This window comes from Quercus lobata, chromosome 2, assembly GCF_001633185.2.
Source record: "Quercus lobata isolate SW786 chromosome 2, ValleyOak3.0 Primary Assembly, whole genome shotgun sequence".
Classification (NCBI taxonomy): Eukaryota; Viridiplantae; Streptophyta; class Magnoliopsida; order Fagales; family Fagaceae; genus Quercus; species Quercus lobata.
In genome coordinates, this window is record NC_044905.1 from 78,179,647 (window position 1) to 78,205,069 (window position 25,423).

Consider the following 25,423-nt stretch of genomic DNA (forward strand, 5'->3'; position numbering starts at 1 on the left):
AAAAAAAAACTAATTTTTTTAACAATTTTTATATTTCTCATGAAAATAATATAAAAAGTTTTCTTTAAAAAATGGTAAAAGAACAAATTATTTTACAAATTTTTTTTTATAAAATGTTGATGTGATTGATATAGTGAGTAGTTATTAACAAGTAAAAAAAATGATGTCAATAGTCGACCCAAATGAAATTCAATAAAAATTTACTACATTAACGACTTATAAAAATATTGTAAAATAATTTGTATTATTATTCTTTCTAAAATATCTCATTTACAAACGTGAGAACATTGAACAGAACCTCTTTAATGCTTTCGGGCTTTTGGTGAAGCTAGACCATGTTCAATACCTCTGCTGCTTACAATTAAAGCTTGTTCTGAGGCTAGTCAAGCCCAATAAATATTAACATTATTGAGTGGCCTATGGATTCACTGACAAGTGCTATGGATACACCCTGGTAAGTGATAATAATAACTTCCCAAGTAATGTAGTAATAACTAATTATGGTAAACCTGCCCAGTAGAACAACCCGTGAATCTATTCGCTACCAATCAAAATAGCGTGAGATCACAACCAACAGTTTAATTAGGAACAAAAACAAAAGAGCCTAAGGTTAATCTGTTATTTAATTGAAATGGTAAATGGGAATATATATAAGTATTTGGTTTTTCTTTTATTTTTTGTAAAAAAATAAAAATAAAAGAAAAAGAGCACAAGTCCCAGGCTCTCAAATCCATAAAAAAAAAAAAATAGTACTTAGTTAATCACGCCGCTTAGTTTTCCCTCCAATGCTAAACAACTCACATGGAAGAAAATCATGTGCCAAAAGCCCCAAAGTCTTCCATTTTATTATGTTTCAGTGTCACCATAGCCATAGGTCGAGAAAAAGTATTGAATTATGTACGGTTCACCAAATGGAAATGTTCACAGTTCATCAATCTGTCCTAGCTAGGGGATATGAAAGAGTTTGAATATAGCAAAAGCCCATTCACAATAGTCAAAATAATAGGGGATTTTATACTTACTGAGTTTGACATTACCTATTTTAGTGATATTAAAATAATTTGAATTTGACCAAGTATTTTTAGTTTTTAACTAAAACAAGTAGGGAAGGAAGATTTGAATGAGGTCTTTCTTCTCGTTTGTGGAAGAATTACACTGTTAGTATTATGGAATTAATCAAGAATCAGCATATTGGGCTAAACCTTTTTCCCCATTGGGGTTAATTGGAATTTCGGAATCAAACCATAAGTGTGAATATATTAATTAAGTTTTTAACAACAAACCATCACTTTCTCTAAAAACAATTAGGTTACCACCCTTCCAAATCGGTAGAGAACTTTCTGTTGATTCCTTCACCTTATCCAATCATCATATAGAACATTTGCCATTTTCTCCATGACTATGTGCATCAACTAGTAAGATTTTAAAATTCAGACGAAGATCCCAATGTTGACTGGCCAAAAAGAAAAAGATATAGATATGTAATATATGCAGATAAACTAATCAACTCAGTTTATAAATTCTGTAAATTTCCCTAATAATTTAGAGACAAAACATGCACCTTGGAGGATATTCGGGCAAACTGGTAAGTTAAAAGTTTCCAAACATAAAACCATCATTAGTGAGAAACTTCACAGAGGTAAAAACAATAATTATTAACATTGACAAGCAAAATGGATCCATTAATTCTAAAGGTAATGTATGTTTTAGCCACACACCATTAGCCATTTGGTATTTCCAACGAAAAAATCTAACTAATTCCCTCCATTTTAACTTTGAATTATCCATATATATATATATATATATATATATATTTGGCCCTTTGAGATCAATCTCATAATCAAGTTAAAAAAGTCTATACTTCAAATACTCAAAAAGCGTGCAAAAACTTACATTCTCATAATAACTGGGGTGGCCAAAACTACTACCAAAAAGAAAAAAATCTCTCTCAAATTCTCATCCACCTACAATAACTTTATTCTTTAGCAAAGGCATGGGTACTTGTAAAATCTCCATGACACTTAGGGGTGTCAATGTTCGACCCAACCCGCGAACACGACACGAACCCAACACGAGTTTTTTCGGGTTAGGGTTGGGCCTTAATGGGTTTGGGTCATAAACGGGTTGACCCGAAAGCGACACGATAAAAAAAGTGTCATAAGCGGGTCAACCCGCATAACCTGCAATAGACACGTTTGACACGCCAATTTATTTGTGCCATCCCAAAATGACCCATTTAACACAACTCGTTTAACTCGTATAACAAATAAATATTTATTTTATTTTAGATTTGTCAAACACCTTTTATATCCAACATATATTATAAATTTAAAAAGAAAAGTGAGTAATTATAAAAATTTATAAGGGATATAATTGGAAATTGAAACTTTACAGACCCTAGAACTACTAATATATATATATATATATATATTTTTTTTTGGCATAGAACTTTCACAAATGAAATTGGATGAGCTTGTGGAAGATGTTATGAATTTGGACATTAACAAAGAATCTATGGATGGTAATTGTGGTCATAGTCAGGATTAGTCTACTGTTTGCTCAAATTCTTTCAATATTGATACTTAGCATTTAGCGAGTTCCAAGGATATTATATTTTTGTTGAGCTATGTTATTTTATTTTTGTTAAACTTTGTTATTTTGAATTTGGGTTGAAGTGTATGCACTTCTTTTGGAGTGTAAAAAACTTATTTCTAGATGAATGTTATATTTTTGTTGAACTATATTATTTTGAATATGGGTTGAAAACTTGAAGTGTATGCATTGCTTTTTGGGATGTAAAAAAAATTATTTCTAAATAGATGTTATATTTAATATTATGTAGGTTGAAATAAGTTGTGTTACATTCGTGTCAACCCAACACTACTTGTTTATTAAGTGTGTCAAATGGGTTGGGTCAGGTCAACCCGCTTTATTAACAGGTCGGGTTAGGGTTGAAGGATCATGACACGATTATTAAATGGGTCGGGTTAGGGTTGAGTCATTTAGTCGAATATCCCTACCTCGACACGACACGAACCCGACACGCTAACCCAAATTGACACCCCTAATGACACTGTACAATTCTAATACCCAATGAATATGTATCAGTTAACAAAATCTGGTCCTGTCATTGTTCATAAAAGATGGGCAAAATAACAGATAACATTCATGTGTATGGCCTTAAAATATAGGATTACCATGTGGTTTGACACTTATCATGCGTGATTTACTTTATGAGGCATTTATGCTAAATTTAATGAAATTTAATGATGTGGCAAGTGCCAACAACACACAATGAGAGAATTAAAGAGAAATATTGTTATACCTTAAAGCTTACATCTTATAGATAGATACAAATCAAAATAATGATTGAAAGAGAAAATTAGAGTGAGAACCAGAGATGTGAGGTAGGTAGAACAATCCTCTTTTTCAATTCTTTTCCAATAAATGTTACTGTCATGTGTTGTTGAAATATTCACGTGTGAGTAGTGTAGTTAATTGAGTAGTGCATTTTCATATTGGATACTAATGAGAAAAATGAGTGGTTAAATAAAACATAATTTGGCTTATACTCTTATACTCAAGCTTCAAGTAGTATCTCTATATATTGTATTAGTCTTTTTATTAGAGTCTCCTCAAGGTTTTATCTTCCCAACAAGTAATATCAAGAGTTGATAGTCCGAGAGCAAGTGTTTGTTATTGGATCCAACTAAGTAGAACTAGCAAGACTCATGTGTTGATTCACTCATGATTGAGTAAAGGGTGCTATTTTCATGATGGTAATGCATGCCACTTGGATTGTGAAGAAAAAAGGCTTTCGTTTGAGGGGGAAACTAACCAAAGTGTCAAAAGTAATTTGGTATAAAGCTTGCACAAGACAACATAAATTTGTTAAAATATTCACATGTGAGTAGTTGAGTTAACAAATGCCACACCACCAAATTCTATTAAAGCTAACAAAAATGCCTAATAAAACTAATCACAAGAAAGGTAAACATTACAAAATGTACCACAGGATAACCTCATGTTGTAGGGGTATACCACTTGGATGATATCCTTAATTAATTTACCCTAAAAATGAAAGCCCAAAATTTAGCTCTTACCTCAAAAAATCACCGCTCAATTTGACATCTTAAAAAAGATAAATTTAGTACTTGAAAAGACACTTTATGCTCCAAGAAGATATATAAATTTAAAAAAAAAAACAAAAAAACAAAAAAGCAACCATAATTCATATGGCAACAGAACAAAGGAGAGAAAAGGAATCATTAATACTTTCAACGTATAAAAACTGAGCTCTAGTTTCTATGCAATCCCTTCTCCTAAAACTAAAATATGATATGCCTTTCCCATTAATCAACAAGATTGATTATATATATAAAATGTCTTTCAGGAATATATGAATGCAGACCATTCAAACCGGAACAAAAAATCAAATTGTATATTACACAGCATTTACACCGTAAATTGCATATAATAGGGTTATATATTCCCCTTTGTATTATCAAATGGCTCATTTTTCTTACTGCAAAAAATTCCTCAACCAACTAAGATGGCCCCATGGAAAAAGCTTATCTTGAATTAAATCATAGAAATAAAATCAAAAACTTCTTTAAGTAATCATATTTCTTTCCAAAGTACGTTTCTTATGTATTCCTATCTGCGTATATATACGACTATATGCTTGTATGCATATAACAATAGGTTCAGAACACAGTAATATTAGAAGAGGATGGCTCATTAAACACGGGTAGTTTGCATGGCAGCAAGCTTTATAGCATTGAAGAGGAAAAAAGGTTAAAGCTGAATAATTAAACATCAAACCATAATACGTTATAAGGTAGATCTGCTTGAAAAAATTATAGCTAAAATCTCTCATCAAACAAAGACCAAAGACAGTTTCTATTAGAATCAGAATATTCTTGAAGGTAAACTATGTTTCATTCCATAAGCACAAAACATAGATTTATATCTCCAAAAATCAAGTTTGCACCAAAACAGTTCCACACAAACAAGTATAAAAACTAAAACCACACAAAGTAGGTCAAAACTCAAAACATGAAGGAGATCTAGAAAAAGAGAGAAAACAAAAATACCCTTATTATAACTTCTTAGTTGTCTTCAATAACCTAAAATCAACCAAAAAAAGTTGAAAACCACAAACCCTAACTGAGTTACAAGATCTAAGAAGTTCACCTAAGCAAAAGTGAAGAACACATATAAGTAAGAGCTTGAGTAATTAATTTGCTTGAAACAAGCAAATAATCGGACCAGGATGCTTGATTCCCCAAAAGCAATAGACTTTCAAGTTTCAGCGAAAGTCTTAAAAAGGAGGAGACCACCCTTCACTCAAAACCAAGAAGCAAGTAAGCAAGCAGCTGAAGAAAGCTAAATCTTCTGCTAATACCTCTTCTTTTGCAAACACATGTACAGCATGTTTGTGATCTTTTTCTCTCTCCTTTTTGTTCCTTCTCTTTCTTGCACCTGGAAATGATGATAATGATGATGCTTTGAGGTTTGTGGTGGGGGTGGTTGAGAGCAAAAGAGAGGATGGTGTGGGAACAATGATGGCGATAGAGAAGATAGGCAGAGGACATGATGATTGCTGTTGGGTCTGGGCGTTGAAAGAAAGGCAGGAGATAGTCAAGGTATTTTGTGCCCTCTCTCTCTCTCTCTCTCTCATTCTTTCCTTCTCTCTGTGTCAGAGAGAGAGAGAGAGAGACAGTGATGATAATCATGAAACCCAACACTATATTAATAGTACTTATATATACAATTGGTGGAAAGCTAGCCCCAACCTACATGAGCAGTGCGCGCGTGAAATGAAGTTCAGTACTAAAGCTGGTTATACGATAACTGTGTTATGAAATTCATCAGAAATAATACTATGTGATACGAATGAATGAAATGATGAAAGTCTTGTTTTTTACTTTTGGTAATATATGAAATAGAGAAGAGAAAAGTTGTGACAAAGTAATTTAGTCCGATGTTCATTTTCATTTGCATAAAAATATGGCTAATTAAGCACAATATGTTTGATATCCAAATGGTTGGTTTTTACATTTTTTTTTTTAAGGTTAAATACGGCTTTCTCCCTCCAATTTTGATGTTACTATCACTTTGGCCTAACTTCTAAAACTGTAATCAATTAGTCGCCTAAACTTTTGAATGGATGTCAATTAGACCATGAAATTTTGACAGCGTTTTGATTGTTGTTACAACGACTTGATCTATCAAAAATCGTGAAATTGAGGTCTAACGTGTTTGATTAAAGTCAACTATTGCTTAGGTTTTTGTAGCCTACATGCAAACATATATAAAAGACATCTCATGAACACCACTTCACAAAAGTTTTAAAAAGACTACTACCAAGTACTACGTCAAGAGAAAATATAAACTTAAATTGATTAACGCGTGAGTTTAGAAGTCGGGATTCAAAAAGGAGTTGCTACCTTTTAGCAAGGCTTTCAAACCCGGACCGTTCATTGAACCGTAAAAGAGAAAGATTCAAAGTTTTTGAGATCGAACCGAGGTTGAACTGGAGTCGAACCATGATGACGTCACAATTAATTTAATAATTAATTAAAGCCTAAATATAGATATTAAATTTATGAAACTAGCAAAATTGACAATATATCTATATATGTGAGGGAAATTTAATAATTTTCAAGCATATATTTAATAATTAAATAAGAAAGTTAATAAAAATAATAACCATGAAAACATTAAAATTTATGATTGAAGTAAAGTTGAATATCTTTAAAGGATTTTAATTATAATTTTTTTTTTATTTCTTGTAAGAGATGGATAATTTAATTAAGTAGAATAAAATTGTGTTAAGTTGTTTTTATAAATAAATAATAAAAAAATGCTAAGGGGTTCACAGTTCTTGCCACCGGTTCGTGCGATCCAACCCCGATTTTAGGGGTTCACGAAATTAACAAAAAATTCGGTTCTTTATGCTTAAAAAACCGATTTTCACGATTCGACCTCCCGGTCTGGTCCGAGTCCAAAAACCTTGCCTTTTAGTGTTAAAGAGATGAATCTATAGAATTAGTGGTTTGCATGGTCCGGTTGAGGGGATGTTTTCGACCCAACCCACTGTGGTGGATTAAAAAAAAAAATTTAATCTAATCCAACCCATCATAGGAGTTCAACCCAATCCACATGGATCGGGTTGGGTCAGGTTGAACTCATAGGTTAGACAGTTTTTTATTTATTACTATTATTATTAAATTGAGTAGAAAAAAATATATCCCACTTGCCACCTGAATTGATAAATAAAATATACATAAACTAGTATTCCAACTCAATTATAAACAAAATATATCCAACTGAGTTAGTAAAAAAAATGTACATGAACTAGTATCCCAGTTTAGTTATAAACAAATAGGAGTAGAGTGGGAGACTAGGAGTAGGAGGTGACAAAGAGAGATATAAGATTGTTAGGATTTGTGAGGTAATTGAGTTTTATATAGAAGAGCCAAATAGGGGAAAAAATTAAATAAAAAAATGATTAATTATATAATATTTTTTTAAATATATATAATTTAAATTTTAAATATATAGGTGGGTCAGTTCAGGTTAGGCAAGTTTGTAATTGTTATGACCCAAACCCAACCCAACCCACTATTAAATTTTTTTTTTTTTTTTTTTTTAATAACTGAACCCATCCCCCCAACCCCTAAAAACCGACCCAACCCGATGGATTGGGTTGGGTCGGGTCGGTTTTGACGAGTTAGTAGGTTGGCTATACACCCCTATACAGAATCATCAATCCTAATGTGCTATTGTGGAGCTCAAATCCTCAACTATTGTCTTTGAGTTTGTCAAAGTTGGTTAGAGGGTTTGATCGTGATCATAGATGAGGTTTTTGAAACAGATTCATGTATGAAAAGTTCAGAAATTCAAGAGCTGGTGTGAGGCATTGCAGAGTAAATTAAACTATAAAGCGATGTCTAGGTTCAAGGATTTGAACTAAATTGTAATGCTTCTCTCTACAGTGAATTGCTTTATTAAGGTACAGGTACCCTTGTAGCTAGTAGTTTTTCCTTTGGAGTGTTTATCAATTTTTTCCACTTTATTATCACCAAATCTATGTGTTTCTTGTGTTTTGTTATTTGATTTTTAGATTTAGTATTCAGTGTGGCTGTGATTAATTAATCTAAGTTGTAATCATCTAATTGACTTAAGTTAATTAATCATTAATTAATTCGCATAATTAAATTGAATCAAAATTTCACCACTTTAAGGTATTAACTATTTTGAAATGACATTGTTTTTGGGGGGGGGGGGGGGGGGTTGGGGAGTGAACTAAATGAAGTTATAGAGGGGTAATTAACGACCAACATTCATCAAAATATAACAGAAGGACCATATCAAGATCAAGTTAAACATTAGGATTTTAAATTGTTAATTGAAAGTTTTAAATGTTAGAAAGCAAATGTAAGTTCTGAAACTTAAGAGATCAAAATGAATTAATAACAGTTAAAGAGTAAAATGTATTTTAGTCCAATATGTTATTATTATAAATGGTAATTTCGAAAAGGAGTGGCATGGTGATTCTTCACGAAAAGATTGTGAAAGTAAATAATGAATGTATATAAGCTGATGAGCGAGACTTGCATGTTTCAAATTAAGGGATCACGTGTTTGACTTTTGTGCAAAATACTCTTAACTTATTTCGTATGAGGAGGCGTATTGAGAAAGGATTCTCTCTCACTTAAATCCTTAAATTTTCTTCAATTTTAAACAAATTAACAAATCCATACTAGCTTATTTAAATGTATGAATATTAAAATTTTTGTTTTTATTGTTATATTGTCTTGTTAAACAATTGAATAATATTATTAAGTTTTTACTAAAAATTAGTTTGATTAGTTGTAATTTCAAATATATTTATATTAATGAAATATGTTTTTTTTTTTAATTATAATAGTTGTGAAGTAAATTAACATGAAGTAGAATTTTACAGGATGGGACAAGACCCCATGGGAATGGGGCAAAGAATTTTCCCCATCATAATTCATATGACGTGGGACAGAAATGTGTCAAGACAAAAACATATAGAACAAGGAAAAAATCTCCTCCTTTGACCTCACCCCTCCTTATTACCATCCCTAAATTTAAGGATTTCAATGGGAGAGAATCTTATCCGATAAGCCATTACCTTCCCGTAATTTTCTCTCATTTTTATTTGACACATGGAGATGATAGGTTGTTGGTGGCAGCTTCTTCAAATTTCTCATGCTCCTTTCAACGCTAGAACCCTTTGGTTAAAACGTAAAAGAAAAAAAGTAGAGCAACATTCTAGACCTCAAAGATAATAATCATTCTCTTTCACCCAAGAAATTGCTGATAGAAACTAATTAAGTGGTCCACAGTCCACACTTGAGGAGTGAGTCTAAAGAGGACACGCCCTCTCAAGCAATTGACTAAGGAATGATATAGTATGTTATGTTTTTCTCTTGAGACTTGTGAAAATCCGTGGAAAGTTTTTTACTACATAAGAAAGTGTTTAATTAGATTTCGAGCATCTTAAATTTAGGGGTAGCATATATTCCAATCGAGATGATTAGAAATCTTCTTCCCAGTGTTCTGCTTTTTAATTTTAATTCTACCAAATATAATACAACTTGGAGATCATAAATAAATAACTTGTCATGAGTTTTTTTTTTTTTTTTTTTTTTTTTTTTTTTTTTTTTTTTTTTTTTTTTACTTTGGTTGTTTCGCAGGAGAAAAAAGGAGGGAAAAAGATAGAGAGAGAATATATGACAATTTGTAATTGATAGAACATAAAGTGTAACATACAAAATGGGATAAGATTTTTTTTTTTTTTTTTTCTCATTAGACACTAAAGTCTTATGATCATTAATTTAAAAATCTTCCTTTTCTCCATAGCCATACTTCTTCCCCCCCCCCCCCCCCCCCAATATACATTTTTTAGTGGGGATGTTTCTGTTAGAAACATTAGACAATGTTATTAAGCTTACAAACCTCTTCGCCTCTATTATTTTTTCCCTTGAAGCAAACTTACTGACGAAAAAAAAAAAAAAAAAAAAAAAACCCACCGTTTCTAGTGTATTATTTTAGCAAATATATAAATAATTCTTAAAGTAATAATCTAGAGTCACAATATTTTTATAAGTCAGATGAAATGCATCAATAATGTTGTTCAAAATTCAAATAGAGAGTGGAGCAAATATCCTGAAGGGGATTAACTTTTGAAGGTAATTTTGAGGGAGAGAGAGAGAGAGCTAACAATTAATTAACCTCCCATAACAAATTACTTACTTAAAAGAGGATCAAAGATGTACAACTTAAAATAATCAAAGAAAATTTTTAAAAAAAATATACTGTAATAATTATGTGGTCATTTTAATAAACTAACATGACTCAAATTCAACCCATGTTTTATATAACAATAAATTCAATAAACAATTTTGGTAGAAGTATACAAAACTCTCTTGTGGTTTTTTCTAAAATGTGAAACCCCCTCTAAAGTATTGAAAGTGGGGTTTGGTTTGCATCCAATGCTCTATGCACTAGAAACAAAACTTGTCCTATAAAGGCCACATGTCACTCAAGATCTTGTTTAGGAGGATTGAACAAAAATTGCATCTTTGAATGAAACACTTAATCACCTCCTGAGATATATTATTTTATGCATAATTTTTTTTTTTTTTTTTTTGGAGACGATTTATGCATAAAATGTTAATTGTATAACATGTAATGGTCTTGAGATATTTTAACGTAACACAAAATTCTAATGTGATGTTATTTTATTTTTCACATATGCTTAATGATTTACATATAAGTAAGAGTTTCTCAAGTCTCCATATTTTCTCTCTCTCTCTCAACTAAATAATTTCTCATATCTATTCACACACAGCCTCTTATTATGATACAATTACACTGGATCTATTATTAAATAATTTTTTTCTTTTTATATTTCAAAAATATCCATTAAATAGGATCCATCGAGATTCAAGGCGTGTGGTTCGAGTAGTTATCCTAGCATAGTGATGGAGCTTTTTAGGTTATTTCACCCTACAAGAGAGATTAGCCTTTCGACAGATAGTGGGTCTGGAATCTCGACTTTTAGATTGAAACAAATTTAGACTTGGTCCCACTTAAAGTCACCAGTTCGATTAGCTTTTCTGTGTGGTACCATAATATGTTATCTTTTAGGCCAACAAAAAGCTAGCACTGTAATTTGAAGAGTAAACTAAAGTGTGAAAGAAGAAAAGTTTACTTTCATATTGACCCGGGTATATTTTAAAAGAGAGAGCTTTTAGTCATTGTGATGTGTCTCACTCTCATCACTCATGATGGCACTTTCTTTTGCTAAGACAAAATAGGATATAATGGGAAAATAAATTTAAAGATTTTCATGAATTGTACCCGAAAGTAAAAAAAAATCAATGTTTTAAGCTGTCTTTTACACATTTTATTATTGTTCTTACTAGATTAAAAAGAGGTTTTTTTTTTTTTTTTTTTCCTTGGTGACAATTCCTAGACAAGCAAATTAATATCTGAGCATGTCTACAAAACATGTCGGCAACGAAGGCTCAGCTAATGTGGGACCAATTGGAAAGAGCTCATTTCATGAGAATCATGACTCATGAGTCAAGACACACTACAGACTCTAAAGGCTACCTATAACTCCAGCCCAGTACAATACAAGCATCACAGGTGGGGTGAGAATCTCACCGTGAGATCCCGAATTTTGTGATTCTTACAACATTCAGAATAATTAAAAGCTAAAGTATTCGCCATCTTTAGCAAAGGATCTCTCCTTCATACAAGTTTAGGGTTAGTTTATGGTGGAGCAAAATAACATTCATCCAACTCAATTTTTATTCTAATACAAACAATTGGATGTTAGTTTTATTGAAACCACATAATAATTTGATTTTGAGACTCAATTGGAACCAATTCTAGGTATGCCCCAAGAATTTATTATTGTTATTTAAAACTAGTAAATACATACGGATCCTATGGGCCTTGAATCCATCATCATGTTGCTTTTGCAAGAAAAGAGCCATTAAAGCCAGAGGTCATTGGCTATTGCTGAAGAATTTCTTATATTACAATATCGACTGAGATGTCACTAGAGTATTTCCCTCCTTGCAGCAGAAGACCAGTATACATACGGAGGGCACACTCAAATACAGCAAATAACTAATAAAGACCTTGCTTTCGAAGATGTCACCTCTCCATCTTGTTTCTAGATTTACTGTACCAAAAGAGGAAAGCAGACAGAAGCATACAGTGGAAATCAGGCCAACATACCTTAGGATTGTAACTGCTGTTCAGAGATATGGAAAGTATATATGTGCATGTCCCTCCTAGTTAAAATGTGCTGAAAACTGAATATATGATGAGTTGGTATGATCCTGAAAATGTTGATTTAAGCACTTTATCCAACACCAGAGTAGGAGGAACTTTTACCACAATTATAGCTCAGAAACAGAAAGTAATTCACAGTGCCGGCAATAATTACTTACCCAAAATTAAATAATATGGACAAGAATCATGGGACAGCGGATGGCAGGCTACCATGGATACAAGCTTCAATTCCAAGTTATAGAGTTGTCTCTTCCTTTACGTGACCCTGCAACCCACACTCCATTCTGATTGCTGCCAAGAGTTCAGGAGAGACAGTTGGCCGAGTTCCACCCTCTTTCCCAACATCAATGACATTCTTCTTTTCGGTGTGCCCAGGTATATCTCTCACCCCCCAACCCCTGTAAAGTATGACTTTGCTAGGCTCTTGAGAGACAAGAACTGCACCTGTTGCTTGCTGTGAGGGTATAAGAGAGAGAGAGAGAGAGAGAGAGAAACTATCAGCCAATCTGGTTAATCTATATGTAAAAACAAAGAGGGCCTCAGGTGTGCATACCTCCAGCTTAAAAACCACCTCCTGGACTGACGTTCCTTTTGCTCTACCTTTGACATTCACAATAGCAAGAGGATGCTTCTTGAAATGAACCATGATTGCTTTTGCAACACCAGAGACAATGTTGTTTCTCCCTAGTATCAGTACCCAAAAATGATCAAGTTGTTCAAAATACATCAGTTGCTAGCAAATAGATAGGAAACATAACCAAAAAAGTTGGGGGGGGGGGGGGGGGGGGGGGTGTGGAAGAAGCAAATATGCAAAGGCCTAAAGAAGAAAATGTATAATTCTTCACCATAAGTTATCTTAGGATATTGAACATAATTCAAAAGTTTCCAATTACTACAAAATCTATACGAACTTTTAAACAGTTGAAAAAAGTTTCTGAAGTTTTTATCACTTATTTTTTGTCTTATTAAGCAAGTAAACTTATAAATTCTGAATACAGCTCCATTCTGTTGAACACATTTCAAATAAAAATCCAGCAGTTTATACCATAAAGAAACAATTCCGGATGAACAAAAAACTGAGGGAGAATGCAGCTAAGATGATAATTATGACCAACCAAGACCCGTATGAAGTTAGAAAAGGCAAATGTTGTAATTACTAAAACCTTAACAACAATGAGGGAAAACTGAAAGCTGTGAAAGAGGATTAAAAAATTACCTACTGCCAGTACAGGGCGAGTTTTCATCTTCAGGGCTTGCTTTCGTAAAAGAAGCCTCTCTTTATTGGAAAGAAGTACAGCTTTGTGGGGCATCTCTGATCCATTTTCCACTGCTATTGGAACCAGTTTCAAATCAATTTTTGCCGACTTAGCTGGTTCTATTGCATTGTTATCATAAACACAATGCTGAACTACCGCAGAAGAGCCTGTTTCTTCTGACTGAAAGTACACAAACCATACAGCTTTAGCCATTAGAAGAAAAACATGAATATAAATAAACACAGAAAGGATTCTTTACATTACCATAAAATTATCAGGGCAAGGTGTAGAGACAGCAGTTTCAACTTCACCATTCATATCCTTGCACAATTTTGCATGGAGTTCTTTACTAACTAATTCAGATGAAAATCCAGCTTCAATTTTACCAGTCCCATCCCCCTTAAAAGTTGATGAGAGGCCAAGCACTTTATCTTGTTGAGTGGCTTGTGGATTGTATATTGAAGCATCCGTGCCATCATTTAAGTTCATGAGAGTTAATTGAGCTCCATGTTTGTCCTCAGCCTTAAGTATTCACACAAAGCACTATTTCAGATATCAGTTTGAATAGATTTATTATTTTTGTATTACATGTTGCATGAAACATCCTCTCTCATGGGGTGGACCCCACACTGGTTACACATAGTACCACCTCGTTTGGGAAGGAGGTGGTACCATATGTATTAGACACAAGTAGCATCTCTGTCATAGTGTATGGGTCCCACACGTAAATGGGGCCCACGCATTCTGAGGGAGATGCTACATGCATCTAATACATAAAATACTTTTTCGTTTGAAAGAGCATCTCAAGTTACAATATATCAATAGTTAATATATATGTGTATGCGCGCGTGTGCGGTGGGTAGGGGGAGGGCTTAATTTTGTGCTAATGTCTCTCCCGCATTAAAGTTCAGTGAGGTATCCTGGTGTTCCACATTTCCCCTTCCAAATTGACTGTGAGTGATTGTGCCACACTGGTGGAGAAAATCTCTGCTCGGGCCAACTCTTGGGCCTCTAAGAAATCATCATTTGCAGGCAGAATACAATTTATATTCTCTGTTTTGTTTAGCATTAAGGTGTATTGAGCTAGCATTTTCATCTTGCCCAAAAACGAGATTAAAACTAAAAAGCAGAAATTTTGTAGCTTCTTGCAGAGTGGTGGAGATAACCATCCAAAGGGGCCAAGGAAGCTTGGGAGCAAGTCTGTGGTCCAAAGAACGAGGGGAACTTGGGTTTAACAGAATTGATGATTAGAATCGTGCAGCTATAACAAAGCATATAAAGGTCAGCCTTGGTTCGATGGCAAGTGCCTTCCACCAAAAGTGATAGATGGCGGGTTCAAGTTTGAGAATTAGCCTCTCCAATAAAATAGGACCAAAGCTGCCTAACATGACCTCTCCCAAGCCCCACAAAAGTGGAGCTTTTTGCATTGGGTACAACTTTTTAGCTATATAATGAAGCACATCTGGAATTTGTTTGCAAGGGCTGGATCAATTTGGGTAGCTTGGGTCAAGGAAAATCTCCTAAGAGAAAGAAGCTTCTAGTTGATCAAAGTCTCATAGGTATCTTCATGGAGATGGAGGAAAATGCTCAAGTTTAGAAAGGTGGTTAAATCTCTTCTGAAATTTATAATTGGTGAAGGAAGGTCTATCTTTTTATGGCTAGACCATTAGCATCCAGATGGGGTCCTCCATACCAAGTATAGTTCTAGGGTGATATATGATGCTGCTAGTAAGTTAGATGCAAAGGTTTCTAGTGTGCTGGAGGATGGAAGGGATTTGGTGTTGGAAAATCCTTCTACATTTGATGCTCTGGCTGCCATCCAAAGTAAGTTGCCTTTAATTGAATTTGGTGACTATGACAAACCTGTCTGGCTCCCTTCCAACTCTGGTACATTTAGTAATGCTAGAGCTTAAAACGTTGTTAAACATAAACTCCCAGACGCAGTATGGACTAAACTTGTATGGATCTTAATGGCAGTCCCCAGACATGCTTTCTTTTTGCGGTTAGCCCCCAAAAACAGGTCGGCCACAAGGGATATGCTAAAATGGGGTTATCCAGGTGATACAACATGTGTCCTTTGTCGAAATTGTCTTGGAAGCCGTTATCATCTGTTCTTCAGTTGCCCTTTCACTGATAGAATTTGGGCTCACATCATAAGATTATGTTTGCTTTTTAATCCTGTAACCAGTTGGAATGAGATAGTAGATTGGGGTTTGGAAAAACTGGAAGGGTAAGAGTTTGAGTTTTGTGTAAATTAGCTTGGGGAGCTGCTCTTTACCATCTATGGGTCCAAAGAAACAACTATATTCCGGGAGGCCCCATCTCAAACAGAGGAAAGTTTATTATAGGACATTGAATTGGAAGTTAGACTTCGTGTTGCTGGCGGAGCTCATTTTAAGAATTCTATCTTGAACAGGGCCCTTTGCTGTTCTTGGGGGGTTTCTAAATTGAGTCTTGTTTAAAAGATCAAGTGGTATTGATATTTGGTGTATTTCCCAGTTGAAATGTGGTTTTATTGTAAGTTCTCACTTGCTCATCAAAAAAAAATGCCTCATAAGGTTTTGAATGCAACTATATCAATTCAAATGGTAAGCACACATGTTGGATTTTTATTTTGAAAATGAGAACCCCATATATGCATAGACCTAGAAATACAAATAAAAAATATAAACCACATTGTTTTAGCACATAGCTTCTGAATCCAAGATCAATAACTTACCTCTACATTATTCTCTTCATGGCAAGCAGGAATTACCGAGTGAGAGAGAGGACTGGAATTATGTTCCACATGTGATCTCAAGCATTCAGTTGCCTGCATATTGTTCATATCCTCTTTCACCTAATTTAACTCAAACTGTAAACTTCACCACAAATTTATAGCTTTACTTGGGTGAAAGAACACAGAATGAACAGATATGTAAGATGGCTCACCAATTTATAATTCAATGCATCAGCTGGCAGAACATTGTTTGCCTCCTTGTCTTTATCCTGAATCAAGAAAATAACACATAATTTTCCTCAATATGATTGGGTAAATCAGCATAAAATAACAAAGCAAAAATTATCAGTGAAAAAAAGAATACAATGAAACACAGACAAAAGATAACTTACCAACTGAAGTTTCAAGTCATCTATGTTTTTGGTAAGGCTCAAAACATGGAGTTTCAGAGACTGCATGACAAAGCAGGAAAAAAGAATGCTGAAGTAAATATCAAGGTAAAATATTAGCTGATATAAATTAAACAAGCCAGCAGTCTCCCCATTGATAAACCATCCTGGACAGAGTCAAGGTCCATATCATAATGTATTTATGCCTGCAACTAAGTCCCTTAACTTGACAGGTTCCACATGGAACACAATTCTGACCAAATCAATCAATTCTAACCATATCTTTATAGGGCTTGCCTTGTACCTTTGATGCTTTAACAGGGATAGATCACTTGGTCATCAATTCAATCTCCTTTTTCTTTTTTTCTTTTTTTTGCGTGAAAGTATGGAAGGTGCCTTTTCTATTATTATTTTAAGTTCAAGAAGAGAGTGAGAATTAACCACCCGCCTGTTAGGTGGGATGGTACCTCCCCAAACCTTAGAGATTGGGGTTTCAAGGGGGGGGTGGGGGGGGGGGAACGGGTTCAAGCAGTAGAGTAGGATTACAAACTATTATCAAAAGAAGAGAGTGAGAATTAAAACTAGTTGACATATATGTGTGTGTATGTGTGTGGGGGGTGGGGGGAACAGGTTCAAGTAGTAGTGTAGGATTACTAACTATTATCAAAAGAAGAGAGTGATAATTAAAACTAGTTGACATGTATGTGTGTGCACAGATAGACAAGCCAATTTACCTTGCGGCGTTGTGCCTCTATAGAGCGTTTCAATGCTTCTCTTTTATTTAGGAGCGTCTGAGGCCTTAGGCTAGCAGGCCGTGTATAATTCTTCCCACGATACACAATGATTGCATAACCCTTGCTCACTCTCTCAACCGCCACTAATATTCCACCACTTTCTGCCTCTAATGTCCGTGCTTCTTCGTGAACAGCTTCAATGCTTCTGGTTTTAGATATTATCTTCACAAGTTCCCTGTACTTCCAGTGAAGATGCATGTTTTCAACTGTTCCATCAAAAACCCCTCGCCTACCTGAATATGGAAAGATAATATGCTCATTAGTGCCCACTTCTGTGTGACATTTTTATCAGTCTTCAACTGCCATTCTGTTTACTCTTAGGAGAGGAAAAAACTGCATGCCCACTGTGCCAGGTTCAGCGTACAAAAAATGTATGCTAGATGGCAAAACTCACCCATTAGTAGGAAAGGCTTCATTCTCAGGGCAACCTTCCTTAGCATATATCTTTCTTCTTTAGTTATACCTTCTTTATCTATTTCAGATTGTTGGGGGATCTCTTCTTTCTCAAGCTCTGCTAGGAGTTTCTCAGCCCTTGCTTTCTTTTCTAGTGCCTATTCATGAGAAAGATGCTGAGTGCAAGATAAAAAACAATTCGACAAGAAATTAGCCACAGCGCCTTAGTAAATCATACCATCGACAATTTGATGCTAGTTCTTTTGATAGCTGCCTCAGTGGACCTTAGCTTTCTTTGTTCTAAAAGGAGACCCCTTTCCACATTATTGCCCCCATCAGGTTCACTTTCAGAACTACACTCTGCAGTATCAAGTTTAGGCTCCTGTACAGTTGTCACTGATGTACTACATCTTGTCCTTTCTTTCTCTCCATGAATTCCATACTTCCTCCGCACTTCTATTGCAGAAGAAACTGCAGGTGGCAGAAAATCTTTCCCTCGATATAGGGCAAAAAATTCGGAATCCCGGGAAAGTAATATTCCTCCAGTCAGCCGCTGCAACATTTTTTAATTATTATTTAAAAGATGTCTGAATTTTTTTATAAGTAAGGAATTTACTAAAAGCACAGAAAAGGTGCAACCCAAGTACATGGAAAGCATACAATAGGAATAGCTACACCAACAATTATGCACAAAAATTACAATGGTCGAGCATCTCAATGAAATTTGAAAATGAATATAGGCCTAAAGCTGTCATCCTCTCAAATGAGGATTTGAGGAATGAAAGTTTCAGGTCCACAACTGATTTTTTCACACCCTTCAAAGCGCCTGACATTTTTCTCTCTCCAAATGAACCACGTGAGTCAATGAGGGATTGCCTTTCAGAGTTCAATATATCTCCAGATAAAGTTGTTGCAAAGAATAAAAGTTCCCTAAAAAATTTTCAAATGACTAGCTTAAATATTATCTTTACATAAAAATGGAAATACATATCTGTTTTATTTTTTTATATAATAAATAAAAGTCAAATTCCCCACCATTTAATTCTTCATCAGTTAGGAAGAGATAATATATAAGAGAGAGAGAAGTTAGCAGATATTAGAAACATAGTTGAATTATTTGTGCTTTGTTAAGATTATTTGGGTGCACAGGCATTGAGAAGAGTCAGAAATCTAGGAATTGCAAAACAAAGAACCTTCTACATCCGCAAAGTACAATCAACAAAACAACCAAGCCTTAGTCCCAACATTTTGGGGCCAACTACGGATCCTCAAATGGACTAGTCAAAGTCGGTCACATGAACTCTTTTCCACCATTCTATTTTATTACTTTTACTAATGTTTTTTCTTTCTTTTGTCTTCCTCTTCATTTTTTCATTCCCTCGAGTTGAATAAATTTATTCTTTCTCAAGGTTCATTAATCTCACTCCTTTGTACATGACCAAACCATCTTAAGAGACTCTTCCACATCTTTTCCTCAATAGAGGTCACCCCTATCTTTAAGGGGATTTCCTCATTTCAAATCCTATCTTTTCTTGTATTTCCACTTATCCATCTTAACATTCTCATTTCAACTATATTCATTTTACAAACATGTCCTCTCAACATCCCAACATTCATCACCTTAGAGCATGGCTAGTCTAATAGAAATCTTGATCAAGTTTTTCATTTAACTTACCTATCCCTTTTTTTTGGGCTGAGGAAGTAAAGCCCTACTTATAATTACCACCAAAAAAAATTCCACCTTGACCGTAAACTGCAAATCTATTGTACTTTCTCCTGTTAACCTTAGTGATCAAGGACACAAAGGTAGGGGGGATTTAGTAAAGTGCTTCACCCATTTAAATATATGTAGAAACACAGGAAATTTATGACAAATTCTATCTTTTATAGTGGCCAGATAAAACATGCTCACATCACTCATCTACCAACAGTTTTCTTGCAGTCTAAAAAGTAGGGAATTACATCTCCTTATCCCTTCACATGAAAGAACTATGAATCTATGAATCATAAATATATTTTAGTTTAGAGGAAAAAGATCATGCGTCAAACATAATTGAGGTGGTAGGAACTTAAAATACATATATGTTCTAAATTATTGTCACATTATTACTAACCTTCAGCTCTTCAGCCATCATTTCACTATTAGTGTTCTGTACCCCTCTCTTAACAGCAATTTTGGCAATCTCACATTTCTCCCAGAGCTTGACAATGGAAGCAGCCAATCCTTGAAGATTCCTATTTCTGCCTGTTTAAAGGTATAAAGCAAGTAAATTTGGGTTGACCAGATTGTAACAGTTGTGTATCAAAAGCCATACTCACCTAATGCAAAATGGCATGGCAAGGGTCGACCAAGTCTTTTTAATGTAGTCATTTCATCATTTGTTAATACAGACTTCACACCATAGGGAAGAAGGCGGAAAGGCTTCCGGTATCCAGGAACAATGGCTGGCAGAAGATCAGCATCAACAGGGAGAGGGTCATAACCCCACCAATCAGTAAATCGTGGGCCCAACCCCTCTAATAAGCGATCCGCTTCTTCTGCAAGCTCTGCCTCACCTGGCAATTGAAATCGTACTCTGTTTGGCATACCAACACCTTGGATTAATTTTGGTTGAGATATTTCTTTGCTTGGACTAGTTGCAGCAGCTTTTACACCAATTATGCTGGATGAGCAGCTCTCCGTTTCATTTTGTTCACCATCATCAATGTGTGGATCCAGTATATCATCAGTCATGGTTTCATTTGTCAAAATTTTATCAGACAAAAAGTAAGGGTACTTATAATTGGCCCCCCTATACAAGACAATCTTACTTCCAGACCTCCAAACAACCAGACCTCCAGTTTTCCTCTGAAGATGTTTAAACAAAATTAAAATTAGAAAGCTATACAAGATGGATAATTATATATAAATTCCAAACCTCATCCTCTAACGACTAATTGTGGATATCAGGAATCTAAGTTAAGTGATTATCACAAATCAAGCTCAGTAAGGCACACTATAAAATTTTTTAATGACCAAAACAAAACCTCAACGACTATCAGAGAAAAGACATTCAAATAGGTAAATCAAAACATTACCTAAGGTTTGCAATTTGAGATAGTGCTAAAAGTGTGGTCAAGGTTAGGCATGTTTGTAAAAATTTATTGACTGGGTTTCACATAATCTGTTTAATGACAAATAAAATCAAGCAAAATTAACAGGAAAGCCTGACGCTTTCTGGGAAGAAAAATATCTAGCAAGATAACTCCGAAGGGTCGGTCTAGTGGTTTCTAATGACTCATGAAATCCCTGAGGTCTTGGGTTGAAAACTCCTAACAAGCATCTTGGGGCCAACCCCAAAGGATCCTCTTTATAATTACCAGGTGTGTGCAGAACAGGGGCAACCTACACCAGGGGAAATAGTCAAGTGCTTGAAAAGCTTGTGGGTTGTGCACTTAATGAATATAAGATTAAATTTATCATGATTGCCAATCACAGGTAAGTTTTTGAAGCAAAGTTATAGTACTTAGCAGAGATGAAGGAATATAAAGATCATTCCTTGGCTTTTAGGTTTGTCCTTGTTATGCTCATGTTCCTGAATACCAAACAACCTTAACATCCAATACAATGAGAGCGCCATTATAATTACTCACAAAGGTACTCCCGCCACAGGTGCACAAGGCTCCTGCATAATACGACATTTGGAAGAAACTGATTCTCAAATCAAATTCAGAACACATTGAATGGTCGGAAGACACTTACCATTGCACCAAGGTTTAACCTTTAAATTCTTAGGAGAAGTACCTATACATAACACAACTCTACCCCACTCTCATTTCCTTTCCACTTACAATCTCCAATTTCCACTAACACACTACTTCATGAATTCGATTGTAATTCAAGCATTATAACAACACAAACATTAATAACTACACATAAACTATCCAATACAGCACATTGCTCAATTTACAATTCAAAAGCAAAAGAATTGGGAAAGCTTTAAGCTAACCTCCAATAACTCATGAGTCCTCTTCATGTTCATCCTACACAGATCCTCGCACTCGATTTTCACGACCTCATAGCGCCTCCACCGCTCATGAATACCGTTTACAATCCCTTCAGTAATCCCCGCCTTCCCAACTTTTAGCTTCTTCCTCGTCTCAATCCCAAGTCTCCTCAGCCTCCTCAGCTCCGCCTCGCTCAAGCTCAGCTCCGCCAATGTCGGAGCTTTCTTCTCCTCTCTCTTCTCCTTCTTATGCATCACCTTCTGCTTAATCACCTCGCGCCTCAGCTGGTGGTATTTGGTTATGGCGGAACCCGTGCCCGGAACCGGAACCGGGTTCTCGGGAGTGGACCAGCTCGCATCGAGAGTGTGCCCGACCCGGTGTTTGGGTAATTGATGGGGCAGAGGGATGAAGATTTCTCCGGCATTTGGGCTCGGATTCGGGTTCGGGTTTTGGGGGTCTTCGGCGAATCCGAGAGAGCGGAGCTTGTGGGCAATGCGTTGGATAGCGGAATTTGGGAGGGTTTGGGTATCCGAGGTGGAGCTCCGAATGAGGAAACGGGTTTTGGGGAGTGGTGAGTGTGAGGGGAAGAAGGTGAAGGGGAAGGGTGATTGGTCAGTGACAGTGAGGGGGTTTGAAGGGAGTGAGGAAGGGTGAATGTGAATGTGTGTTAAAGGAAGCAACATGAAGAATATGGATAGATATGATAATTAGAATCAGATAGATAGAAAGAGCGAGAGTAGTGTAGAGGATGAAGATGAGGAGAGGGTAATCCTTTTCTCTTTCTGCGAGGGAAAGCTAATTTTTTCTATTTTTACAATTTCGGAATTATTTTATTACATTTACAGTTCCAAAGTTGCTTTTGCAATAAGAATTTTTGTCAAAATCAATTTTCACAAAGTCATGCTTAATATTCACTATATCACAGAAAGATTAAAGCTAAACTATATTTGAAACTTTTGTTGCAAAAAATTAATGGAAAATGCTAATAGATGCCTTAAAGTAATATTTTATAATTCATTTAAAAAAAATTATGAGAAAAAAAAATGTTTTGACAGCTTTTTTTATTTTCAATAAAAGTGATGTCAAAATTTTCTTAAAATGGACGATTAACCATTACCCTAAGAGCACTTAAGAGCATGATCCGAAATTAATTAGTAATTAGTAATATCCATAATAGCAGTTGTATGGCACGGCAAACCATGGACAGCAAGGTCGACGGCAAGAAAAAGAACTATAGCACCAAAGGGAGGGATGTGACAGTCGACATCAATTCTATTGTATCGTCTCTACCTAAGTTTCTCTCTTCTTTTCATACTAGTTTAGAGACTTAATAATTTAATATTGGTATTTTAAACTTCACATGTGTCTCACATGTGTTTTCTATAGTGTAGTAACGGTAGGCTAACTAAGGTATTAATTTGGCAAGTGTAAGTTTTAGTAGTAAATTGGTTAAAATAAAAGTTTAGGTGTAATAATCACTACTCTTGTAGGGGTGATAGGCCCAAGAGCCCATATCTATGTATATATTGGGCTAGGAGCCCAATTCAAAGACTTTAGGCAGTCCAAGGACAGGTAAATACCTTCTTAAGAATCCGTGTTGGTAAATAAAGAGGTGAGGTTTGATCATAATCATTCGAGAAGGCTGTCCGAGGAGGAATGCTTCCTCGGCTAAGCAAAGCCAAGGTTAGAATGTGTGGTCTGACACCAGGAGTAACGTTCTAAACGATTCCACTGATGAGGATAAGTATCTAAAAGGAACAGGACAAAGGGAGATCATGAAATATCTCAAGAGAAAGCTACTATAATCGCATTAAATACTCTGCAACTAACTTTTTGGCTGATTAATGTGGAGAAGGCCTCTGAACAGTGCTGCCTTGGCTGTCCTAACTCACAGAGGGCCTAAGGGGGTGCCCGATGGGATAAGCACTCAAGTAATGGCTTAGATGATTAATAAGTGAAGGGTCAAGATCATCCAAAGAGAACTATATAATGTAAGAGACCCTTCATGGAGAAGAGATCAAGAAATAAAAAGAAAAACACTGTAGCAATCAGGAATTGAACTTGTAATCAAACTTGAGAGAAATATATAAGAACTGTTCTCCTTAAACTGTGTCGAGGACAATCTTCTTTAAATTAAACTAGACTATCTTCATTTTCTTGTCATCTGAATCCACTTTACTTGTTATCTGATTCATTAAAACCCAATTTTTTCAACCCACTCTCTACAAATTTATTGTATTGGACTTTTTGGACCTAAGTTCATTCATCATTTGGGCTAGGGACTCAAATCTGGTTCTTACAACTCTAAAGTTTAAGGGAGTGTATGAGCATTTTTCCTTGAGTAATTTAAGGAAGGTGTCTCATTTGTATTTTATATATAGCTTAGATCTACGGTAAGCATGAAAGTGCAAGGAAAAGAAAGTGAAGCAGGTGCATGTGTAAGGAAATACCACGGAAAGAGTAAAATAGTAAAAAGTATGTGTGTAGCAAAGTAAAAAGTATGTGAGATTTAAAGTATTTGATAAGATATTTCTTTCTGAGTATTATTTATTATTCTAACAAAAAATTTTGCACCAAAAAATCTCAACAAATCTTTGATTTTCAAGCTTCCACAGTTTTTTGCAAAATCTCCAATGGACGGCTTCAATTTTTTGTTTCCCTTTGTGGGCAGATGCATACCATTCTCCACCTTGGGTTTTGAGCCCAAAAGACTTCCTCTAGAGCTTCTCCTTGTTGATTGAATTCATTCAGGGTTAAAACTTGAAAGCCTTGTTTTGGACATCAACCAATTTGTTTTTGGTTTCCTTGATTTTGTAGTGGAGGCTACCAAACACAATTTTGTTGCGTTCCATAAAATTATTTTGGAGCACTTTTAGTTTGGAGGATATAAGCAGCAGAACAAGATATATAATATATTGATATTCAAACAGATATGGTCCACGAGACTACGAGACTACGTCTATATCTTGGTACAAAACAAGTATCCAGAACTGGCGGAGCATAATCTGATGATACTACTATTGGCCATTGGCCAAGCATCCAAGTTAAAAAATTCAAAATCCTTTAACCATTCCTCGCTAACAAAAGCTCGATCAATGCGTTTAAGTACAAGATCACAGCCGTGTCTATTATTTGTCTTAGGTGTAATGGGCGCCTTTAGCTTCATGGATTGGAGCCATTGCTTCCTGCTGCACACAGAGATGAAAAGCCATAGCCCCTTGTGGACAGTGGATGTTTTAAGGAGCTCTACATAGATAACCAAGTGTTTGCTAGTAACAACATAATTATCATTTTTGGCGATAACAAATGCATAATTCTCTTCTTCACAAAACTGCGACCCCACATTTCAGGTGCCCGGATAACAGATGCATAATTCCCTTCTTCACAAGACTGCGACCCCACACTTTAGGTGCCCCAAACCTGACAGACAAATCCCTAAAACTACAAGCAGTCAACTATTGCCCTTATTGTGAAGAATTCAAACCAACAGAACATGAATGCCAACCCATGTACATTGACATAGAAGCAGATAAC

At 35.2% G+C, this 25,423-nt stretch overlaps 1 protein-coding gene across 1 annotated transcript; it reads right to left on the bottom strand.

The window, feature by feature from the left end:
- Window positions 1-11,927: 11,927 nt before the first annotated feature.
- Window positions 11,928-22,650, bottom strand: LOC115976730 (CRM-domain containing factor CFM2, chloroplastic-like). The gene is made up of 14 exons (XM_031098193.1): window positions 21,892-22,650; window positions 20,222-20,750; window positions 20,017-20,147; window positions 18,141-18,455; window positions 17,904-18,060; window positions 17,450-17,742; window positions 16,719-16,778; window positions 16,539-16,595; window positions 16,327-16,446; window positions 13,872-14,129; window positions 13,568-13,787; window positions 12,905-13,035; window positions 12,510-12,805; window positions 11,928-12,398 (listed from the first exon to the last, which is right to left on the bottom strand). The coding sequence occupies exons 1-13, from the start codon at window positions 22,570-22,572 to the stop codon at window positions 12,587-12,589; spliced, it is 3,171 nt and encodes a 1,056-aa protein (XP_030954053.1). The 5' UTR covers window positions 22,573-22,650; the 3' UTR covers window positions 11,928-12,398; window positions 12,510-12,586.
- Window positions 22,651-25,423: the final 2,773 nt, after the last annotated feature.

What these genes read in the sequence shown, in the direction of transcription:
- LOC115976730 (XM_031098193.1), bottom strand. Translation starts at nt 22,572, where the DNA reads ATGTTGCTTCCTTTAACACACATTCACATTCACCCTTCCTCACTCCCT. An exon ending in ATGCATTGAATTATAAATTG is followed by an intron (nt 16,447 to 16,538) that starts GTGAGCCATCTT and finishes GAGTTAAATTAG; the next exon opens with GTGAAAGAGGATATGAACAA. An exon ending in TCGCCCTGTACTGGCAGTAG is followed by an intron (nt 13,036 to 13,567) that starts GTAATTTTTTAA and finishes TACTGATACTAG; the next exon opens with GGAGAAACAACATTGTCTCT.